The sequence below is a fragment of the Tupaia chinensis genome, unplaced genomic scaffold (assembly GCF_000334495.1).
Source record: "Tupaia chinensis unplaced genomic scaffold, TupChi_1.0 Scaffold148734_1, whole genome shotgun sequence".
Classification (NCBI taxonomy): domain Eukaryota; kingdom Metazoa; phylum Chordata; class Mammalia; order Scandentia; family Tupaiidae; genus Tupaia; species Tupaia belangeri.
The window spans coordinates 120,643-131,165 of NW_006208581.1; the positions used below are offsets into that span (position 1 = coordinate 120,643).

Here is a 10,523-nt window from a genome sequence, read left to right on the forward strand (position 1 = left end):
TGTGTCCTTTTCTCTACTCTTCCCAACCTCAGAGCACCAAAGACTAGAAATAAGTGTATATACATTGCCATGGTTATTTCACATAGTGTAAAGGGTTTATGTGGGAACTTGGAATTTTAAAGGAAAAGTGCAGATCTAGAAAAAGATGATAGCTGAGCTAACATACACTGAGACTAAAATGATACCATTCTTGTTTCGAGTACACATGTAGTGAATAATGGTGGAATCACTACTGCATAGACAGTAAGAGCAGGTGAGGTTGTGAATTGCAGTATAGGCACAGACAGTAGAAAAAGGTTAATAGGCTTCCTAAATTCTGCATTTGTCTTTATGCAGAGTCTGATATTTGAAGTATCTGCAAAGGTAGGCTCTAGGTGAGCTTTAGCTTAATCTCCCCCTGGGAATGAAAACCTGAAGAAAGTTGATCATTGTTTTTTTTAGCTCAAGCCTCAGTGTTTGTGAGAATGTGATTTTCATTCATACTTAGAAGTGTTTTGTGGGACCAGCAGTTGGCATAATGGCTGTCACTGGACTCCCATGTAGTTGACAGTGGTTCGAGTCCCAGATCCGGTGGCTTAAACTCACACCGGGTGCACGTGTGTGCGCGCATGCCCAAGATCCCAAGAGGATAATGGAGGAGAAGGGATTGTGGCATGGCCATCCCCCCTGGGGGGGGGTGATTTCTTGCTTCCTATCTCTCTCTCTCTCTCTCTCTTTCACTGTCTTTCTGGCAAGCACACATGAGCACACACACCCTATAGCAAAATCTTGGCTAAATAAAAAGTACTTTGTGCCAAATAAAAGTGTGAGTTGCAGTGGAAAAAAATCTACTTAACATAATCCCAAAAGCCAACTTTTGGAAAGGTTCATTGCCAAGCCACATCTAACTATACAAAATTCAGACATCCAGCCATCTTCAAGGAGTGAACTTCAAAACAATTAGCATCACTTCTCTGGCACAGCAAGGCAGGGAAGTTTATTGCACTTACAGAATTGTCATTCACTCTTTGTCTTTCATTTGCCTTCTTGGTAGAAGTGTTGGATAGATGAGATAACACATATGCTTAAGTATTTACTGCTTCTTTCTCTCTTTTGTTCAATAAACATGAGTTTCTCATTGAAAACCCAGGTCAATACTGCTGCTTTCTTTACAGACTGTAAGGGCAAGAATACCCTAAGGTTTGGATTCCAGACATGATGGAATGTTGTGCTCACTATGGGTCCATGATTCCAATGACATTCACAGAGCTACTTGTACTTTTTCACTTTTCCTGGAAGAAAAGCAGCCTCATGTCTAAAATATGCCTGGTCAACTCAGTGATATGAGAGTTTACCAGCCAATTATGGCAAGGTCAGTCTCTGTCTTCAGGGATCCAGACTTCATACTTGATGGAAGGTACTCTGAATGGCACTTTGATTTCATAAAAATATAGGCAGAAACTGTAAAGAACAACCACTGTCAGCTTTTTTATTCTCAAAGTGCCCAGTACATTATTATGCAAAGGGGTATGAAAAAATTGATTATCTGTAAATTAAGCAAGCTGACTCAGAATGTACTTTGCTCTCCGAAAAGGCTGGATGTCAGAAGTAAAAATATTATTACCATAAATGATGTTCTTTGTTAATCCCAAAGCCTCTTATTTTCTGGATAACACATTCCTTTTCAGAAACACACCGACACCTAAAGTACTAGAATAATGATCTCAATTATGTCCAGTAGATTCACACAGCAAGACAGAGTAATTTTGTGAGTAGCAAGACCCATTAAAATCAGATTATGTTGAGTTGTCATCTCTACTATTTAAGTCAAATTCCAGTCAGGATAAATAGATTGGGTAATCCTGATAAATAACATCATCTTAGTTCATATTATAGTTGACTACTCTTGGAATATGAGTATCTGGACTAGTTACAAATGCTTCTGCATAGCACATCAGTCATTATAGATTTGCAGATATCTGCTGCCTTCAAGGATTGAACAGACAGGAAAAATGCCAGTAAATGAATACTTACCTATATAAGGCACAGGGACATTTGATCACTTTCACTTTTCAACTTTGCAGATTATCCAGAAGGCTCATCATCTCTTGCTATAGAAACAGAGACGTAGCAGTTTTCACATTTCCTGCATCTATCAGACAGGTCAGTATTAAGAAGGAGGCATATACAGAGCCACCTGGACTGCTAAGGAGCAGCCATGGGAGCAGAACTAAAAATGGAGTAAGCTCTTATCCTGGTGAACAAGATGTTAAATTATTCACTCTTGTACCATGCACATAAGCAGAAGTTTTATACATAATAACTCTGTGCAGTGTACTTGAAAAGATGTCCTTATTCCCTACTAACTCACATTTATGTCACGTGCTAAAAGACCCCAGAAGATCCAGAAATAGCCAACTTTCTGTTCAGGTTACTTATTTTAATACTGTGAATTATAAACCTTGTACTGATGCATTCCAGGTTTCTAAAATGATTACAAATAGGCTCTTTTTGCTTCACTCTATTATGTTGGTTAATAACCTACTCTCACCCACTAACAAGCAAAGAGTACCACTCCAACCCTCCTAAAACGCTAATTTGTTAATCAATGGCAGGCAGTTTTACACATAGGATTCTCTTTGGCATCCTGAAAAGCTAAACAGCCTTTTCCTTGTGACTCTTATGGGTAAATAAAGCCAGTGTAATTCAGTACTAAGAGGACAATTTTAGTAATATAAATACCATGGCTCTGGAAACTCTGATCTGATAAAGAGTTCCAGTTCTATTCCCATGAAAAACCTAGAAATTATTCAGAAGTCTATAAATATGTTTGTGGTTCTCAGGTCTTAAATTCTTTTCCTCATAGAAATTTTGCTGTTGACAAGTATAGATACTGTATAAGACCTTGTATATGCCAGCCACTTTGCTATATACTTCATATATGCTATTTCATTTAATCCTCATATAAGCTCTGTGAGGTAAATGCTGCTACTCCCCTTTTACTTATAAGGAAACTGAAGTGAAGGTATGTTACACCACTTATCCAAGGTTACTTAGCTATTAAGTGGTTAACCTAGGAATGTAACCCTGCAGGGTCTGACCTCAAAGCAGGCTATTCCCACTCTCACACTATATTTAAGAACCTGATTTGGGCTATTTACCATGCAACTTCACTTATAATCATGGTTTAAAAGAAGTAAATATTCATTCTGCTTTTTTATCCAAAACCTTGATGAAATGTTTGATGTTCGAATAAGACAATTTGTATGGTAGTAGTATCTAGAGTTCAGTTATTCACAATGCTCATCTCTCATTTTCTTACTTTAATATTTCTCTGAAGTTATTCTATGAAATACTAATACTTTGACAGGTTAACGGATGTTAGAAAAAATATTCTCTGGCAAATAAATTTAGGAAACCCCCTATAAAATTAAAGAGTAGTCTATAGTGTAGGAATTCTCAGAGTTTTTGCCATGCTAATGAGTTTTATGATTCAACAAGAGGAGGTTGTAGTAGTCCCCTGAACTTATTTGATTGTTGGATCCTTTCTTTTGGTTGGCTCATGAAAGGTCCTCCGCACTATAGTACTTATCAGGACTTTTAATATGTTAAGGAACTTTGCAAATCCCCAAAAGTAGATTAAGTTCATTCCAAAAACTATATGATCATGTAATCCCCTCCCCTTTTCCCCCAGAATGTCTGGAGTGAATAGTGAACCACGAAATATATTTTTGAAATGCTTCCCTAGGGGCTAGCCAGGAGAATGGTCCAGGTGACAAAAACCCACATGGCTGACCATGAGGGTTTGTGTCCTTGGCCCTGCAACTTGAAAGACACGCCAGGCATATGTGCATGTGTACCCCAAATCCTGACAGGATAGAGAAATGGAGGAAAAGAGATTGTGGCATGATCATCCCTCATGATGGGGGATGAGGTGCTTTCTCTCTTTCTCTCACTCTCTTGCCCCCCCACCCAAAGCACATGCACCCTCTGGCAAAAAATTTAAAAAAAAAGAAAGAAAGAAATGCTTCCATAGAAAAGCACAATTGCCTTTAATCAATACCTTTTTCCTATGAACTCAGTTCAAATAAATTAACTGATTGGTTTTGTGGGAATGACAAAGTCATATTCTAATAATAATATAAATGTTTGGAAACAGAGTGAAGAGTGGGGGAAGGATTTAAAACTAAAGTTAAAAACTTACCAATAAAAATAGTACTAAACCAGAAATCTGAGCTCTGAGTGTGCCTGGATGATGATGCTGATGTGACCATTCTTGGGACGTCTCTGCAGTTAGTTGGGGTATAGGTGGAACACTTACTCAGATAGCTAATGCTGCCTTAGGAGAAACTGGTACTATAAAAAGGAATGTACCACTCAGGACCTTGACAGGTATACATATATATATACATATATATATATAGAGAGAGAGAGAGATTTTTTCGCTATAGGGTGCACTCGCTAGAGAGACAGAAAGCAAGAAATCACTCCCCAGGGAGATGGCCATGCCACAATCCCTTCTCCTCCACTCTCCTCTTGAGATTTTGAAAACATACATACACGTGCATGCGTACACACACACACACACACACACACACACACACACACACACACACGGCTGGCATTAATTTTCAGGCGCTGTGTCGACTCAAAGCATGATTGACCACATGGGAATCCAGCACCGTAAACGTTATGCCATCTGCTGGTCCTGACAGGTGTAGTTCTGATCCAATGTCAGTGTTTTGGTTAAAAGCAAAAATAAATTTAAAAAAATAAAAACTTACCAAGATTTAGATAATATTTTTAAATGTATATATATTGGGTTGTCAGAAAAGTCATGACATATTTTTCTATTTTTCTATGCAGAAATGCATCATGACTTTTCAGATGATCCAGTAATTACTACAGCAGGGCCAGCCAGTGGTGTGATGGCTAAAGACGCTGGATCCTACATGGCTAACTACATGGTTTGAGTCTCAGACCTGGAGGCTCAGAACATGCTAGGCCTGTGTGTGTGTGTGTGTGTGTGTGTGTGTGTGTGTCCACACACTCCCTCAAAATCCCAGGAAGAGAATAAAGGAGAAGGGATTGTGGTATGCCAATCCCCCTTGAGGGGGTGTTCTCACTTTCTCTTCCTCTACCTCTCTCTCTCTCTCTGTTCTTCTCTGGCTAGTGCACTGGTATACATGACTTTTTCTTCAAAATGAAGACAAGTTTGAAAAAAACATTTGTGAAATACAAAACACACAAAACTTAACATCCTTAAGTTACAGAACTCTTGCAAATCAGAAACCAAAAGAAAAAAAATCAGTTTATAAAATAGGCAAAGGTTATGAATAATCAACGAAATTAAAATGAAGAAATAAACATAAAAAATGTTCAACTTTATTGTAAAAAGAACAAATAAAAATAACCCAAAATATGAATTTTAGTCTATTAAATCAACAAATTTTTACAAATTATAGCACTTAGTATTAGCAAACATATGGTGAAACAGGTAATGTTACACTGTTATAGTAAATTTAAATTCGTAAAATTTTTTTGAGGAAATTTGACAACATATATAAAAACAAATGTTTATAGAATTTTATCTGGTAACTATTCCATTTGAGGAATGGATTTAATGAAATATTCAGATATCTGCACAATTATTATCAACTTATTATAATAGAAAATATGGAACAAAACTAAAATAATTATTTTGAAGAATAATTAACAGGGTTATGAAAAAGACATTTGAGAGCAGTTTAAAAAGTACATTTTTTTCTTTGTTTTACTTTCTTAATTTTACATTCTGTCATGGACATCTTTATACATACAAAATGAATTTTCCCAGCATCAATGCACTGTGTCCAAAATATTACAATACACATCATCAACAGATAATTTTCCATTTCTGTGCTCATTAAATATTTTGCTTCTTTTTCTCCCTTGATTCCATCCTTCCCACCCACCACTTCATTTCCTACCCTCCTCTCACACTGTCTCTAGTATCTATTTATCCTCCATGTTTTTATACCTTCCTATCTTTCAATTTCTGCCACAGAGTGCTGACATTCAGTATATATTGAGTGGAGACATACATACAATACCTCTCTTTCATAGTCCAGCTTGCTTTGCATACTATTAAATCTTCCATATTCATCCACTTTACATCAAATTCCAGGGTCTTATTGTTTTTATGGCTGAGTAGGAATCCATAGATTATATGTGCCACACTTTTTCTATGCAGTCATCTATTCTTGGACACATTTGAGTTGATTCCATAGCTTAGCAATTGTGAATAAAGGTGCAATAAACATGAATGTGCAAGTTTTTCCAACTGAGTGTATTCCTATCTTTTAGGTAGATACCCAGGAGTGGAATTGCTGGATTATATGGTAGTTCTATTTGTAGGTCTTTGAGGAACCTCCATATTGTTCTCCACAGTGGCTGGGGATTTACATTCCCACCAACAGTGTAGGAGAGTTCCCTTCTCACCACAGCCTTGTCAGTACTTAATCATTCTTTAATTTTTTTACTCTTAGCCATTCTGACAGCTCCCTTATGATAAGGTATATTAAGCATTTTTTATATGGTTTATGGCAGTTCATATGTCTTCCCTAGACAGTTATCTGTTCAGCTCATTAACCCATCTTTTAATTGGGTTGAGTTTTTTTGTTTTGTTGTTGTTGTTGTTGTTGTTGTTATTTGTTTGTCTGTTTGTTTTGTGGTGAGCTACTTGAGTTCCCCATATATTTTGATTATCAATCACTTATCTGAGGAAGATTTTGAAAATATATTTCCCCACACTGAGGGTTGTCCCCTCACTCTAATTATTGTTTTCTTTTGATATGATCCCACTTGTCAATTTTGGGGATTATTGCTTCTGATTTGGGGGTCTTATTTAAGAAGTATTTGTCTACTCACATGTCTCCAAATTTTTCTTTTGTGTTTTTCACCAATGGTTTTTATGGTTTGAAATTTTATGTTTAAATCTTTGATCCATAGTCAGTTGATTTTTATAATTGTGAGAGATAGGGGTCCAGTTTTATTTTTCTGCAGATAGATGTCCAGTTTTTCCAGCACCATTTTGAACAGATTTTCTTTTGCCAATGGATTGACTTCTGCCTATTGACAAAAATCAGTTGGCTATATTTTAATGTTTATTCCTGGGTTTTTACTCTGTTCCATTGGTCTATCCACCTGCATTTGTGCCAATAGCATCCTATTTTGATTATCACAGCTTTGTAATATGTTTTGAAGTCAGAAAATGTGATACCTCCTACTTTGGTCTTTTTGCACAGTATTGCTTTGGACCTTTTATTATTCCAGGCAAATTTTACAGTTGCTTTTTCTATTTCTCTGAGGAGTATTTCTGCTAGTTTGATCAGAACTGAATTGAATTTGGGACCAGCAGTTATCGTTATGGCTATGTTGCTAAACTCCCATGTAGCTGACCACGGTTCAAGTCCCGGACCCAGTAGCTTAAACTCACGCTGGGTGCGTGTGCGTGTGTGCGTGCCCAAGATCCCGAGAGGAGAATGGAGGAGAAGGGATTGTAGCATGGCCATCCCCCCTGGGGGTTGATTTCTTGCCTTCTATCTCTCTGTCTCTCTTTCTGGTGAGCACATGCACCCTATAGCAAAAACCTCTCCAAAAAAAAAAAAAAAAGAAAAGAAGAAGAAGAAAAGCTGAGTTGAATTTGTAGATTAATTTGGTCATTTGGGTGGAATTGACAGTTTGATTATATTAGCTCTTCCAATCCAGGAACATGGAATGTCCTTCCAGATATTTGTGTTATTTTCAAATTATTTTTTAGTTTCTCATACTTTTCCTTGTAGGAGTCTTTGACTTCTTTTGTTAGGTTTATTCCTAGGTATCTTATAGTTTTTGTGGTTATTGTAAATGGGATTGCTTTCTTCAATTCTTCCTCAATCTGTTTATTATTGGTCTATAGAAATGTTATCGATTTTTGTATGCTGATTTTGTATTCGTCACTTCCAGGAGTTTGAGTGTGGTGTGTGTGTGTGTGTGTGTGTGTGTGTGTGTGTGGTGTGTGTGTATTCTTTTGGTTTTTCTGTTTTCTTTTGGATTTTCTGTGTATATAACTATGTCATCTACAAATAGAGATAATTTCATTTCTTCTTTCTTTACACGAATACCTTTAATTTTATTCTCTTGTATAATTGCACTGGCTAGGACTTCCCATACTCTTATTGAAAAGGACTGGAAAAAGTGGGCAGCCTTATCTTGTTCCACTTTTTAGTGCAAAAGTTTCAGCCTTTTTCCATTCAGTATGATGTCAAATATGGGTTTGTCATAGATGGCTTTTATTGTGTTTAGGAACACCCCTTCTATGCCACTTTTTCTGAGAGTCTTAATCATGAAGGGATGTTGTATTTTATCAAATGCCTCTTCTGTACCAATTGTTATCAGTATATGTGTTTTATCTTTCCTTCAGTTAATACATTCTATTACATTGATTGTTTTTCATATGTTGAACCACCCTTGCATCTCTGGAATAAAGCCTACCTGGTTATGGTGTATAATCTTTTTAATGTGTCATTAAATACAATTTGCTGGTACCTTGTTGATAATATTTGTATCTATATACATCAGAGATATTAGTCTGTAGTTTTCTTTTGTTGTTGTTGTTGTTATGTCCTTTTCTGTTTTAGAGGTGAGGGTGATGGAGGCTTCATAAAATGCACTTAGAAGAGTTCCTGCCTTCTGGATCTTTAGAAATAATTATAGTAGAATAAAGGTTAACTCTTCTTTAAACATTTTGTAAACTCAGAAGTGAGGCTGTTGGAACCTGGGCTTTTCTTTATTGAGAGGCTATTTATTATTGATTCAGTCTCATTCCTTTTTATTGGTCTATTCAGGCTTTTAAATTATTTAACCTCAGTACATTATATGTGTCCAAAAATTTGTCCATCTCATCCAGGTTTTCTCTTTTTTTTCTACCATATAATAGCTCATAGTATTCTGTGGTGATCTTTTGTATTTATGTTATATCTATTGTAATATTATCTGCTTCATTCCTGACTAGATTTATCTAGTTTCTTTCTCCATTCCTGTTCATTAGTCTAGCTAACACTGTGTTCATTTTATCTTCTCAAAGAACCAGCTTTTGGTTTTATTTATTTTCTGTATAGTTTGTTTATTCTCTATTTTATTTCTTTCTGCTCAAATCTTTACTGTTTCTTTTCTTCTGGTATTTTCAGGGATTTTTATTGTCATTTATCCAGTTCCCTGAGATGTGTTGTTAGGTTGTCTATTTGCCACCTTTCAGTTTTATCTTGTGAAAACTAATTCCTATGAACATACCCCTTTATGACTGCTTTTGATATGTCCCATAGGTTATGAAAACTCATGTGTATAGTATCATTAGTTTCAAAGAAATTTTTTATTTCAGTCTTAATTTCTTCAGCGTTGTGGAATCATTCAGAAATAGGAGGTTTAGTTTCTATATTTTCATAGCTTTGTTTTTCTGCCATTAGTTTCAAGTTTAATTCTGCAGTGGTTGGAGTCGATGCTGGATATAGTTTCTATATCTTGGAATTTGTGAAGACTTGTTTTGTGCCCTATCATGTGGTCAGTTGTAGAAAATGTTCTGTATAAGGGTGAAAAAAATGTGTATTTAGTGGTTATTGGTAGAAAATTCTAGATGTCTGTCAAGGTCACTTGCTTTATGGTATCATTTAAATCCTGTAAGTCTTACCTTAATTTTAGTCTAGATGATATGTCCAAGAGGAGAAAGTAGGGCATTGAGATCCCCAACAATTATTGTATTGCAATCTATCTCTCCATTTAGATCTACCAAGTCTTTCTCATATGTGGTTACTCCAGTGTTGGGTACATAGATATTTATAACTATTATATCTTCTTGGCAAATTAGCCCTTTTAGTACTGTTTATTATCCTTGTCTCTGAAGATTTTTGTATTTAAGTCTATTTTGTATCATATCAGTGTTGTGAGTCCAGCCCTTTTCTGATTTCTGTTTGCATGTAATAACTTTTTCCAGCCCTTCACTTTCTTTCTATGTACGTCTTTACCTATGAGGTGCATTTCTATCCATTCAGTCAGTCTGTGTCTTTTAACTGGATAATATAATCCATTCACATTCAATGTTATTATTGATATTTACAGATTTATCCCTGTCATTTTGTTAGCCATTTTCTTCATTGTTTTTATTCTCTTATTTCTATCTGTCTCCAATTTTTCTAATATAGTACTCCTGTCAGTACTTCTTGAAGAACTGGATCAGTGTCAGTAAATTCTTTCAGTGTTGGTTTATCTGAGAATTATTTTATTTCTTTTTCCCACTTGAAGGTACAGTATTCTTTTTTTATTTTTATTATCATCATAAACTTCTTTATATTACATTGGATTACATATAACTTTACAGTGTATTACATTGTTTTTTCAAAAGGGAATGCCATGCATGTCAGTCAATACAGACAAATTAATCTCCCCACTTCATCATTCAATAACTTTTCTATGTTTTTCCCAATCATTATTATTATTCTAATTATTTTTAAAACAGTCAATCACTATTT

At 35.6% G+C, this 10,523-nt stretch overlaps 1 protein-coding gene across 1 annotated transcript in view; it reads left to right on the plus strand.

The window, feature by feature from the left end:
* Positions 1 to 10,523, plus strand: part of ZDHHC15 (zDHHC palmitoyltransferase 15) — a gene marked incomplete at its 5' end in the record, with an annotated part of 115,960 nt that overhangs the window by 71,588 nt on the left and 33,849 nt on the right. The window contains 1 exon segment of the mRNA XM_027769140.1: positions 2,064 to 2,142. Within this exon segment, the coding sequence (XP_027624941.1) occupies positions 2,064 to 2,110 (47 nt within the window).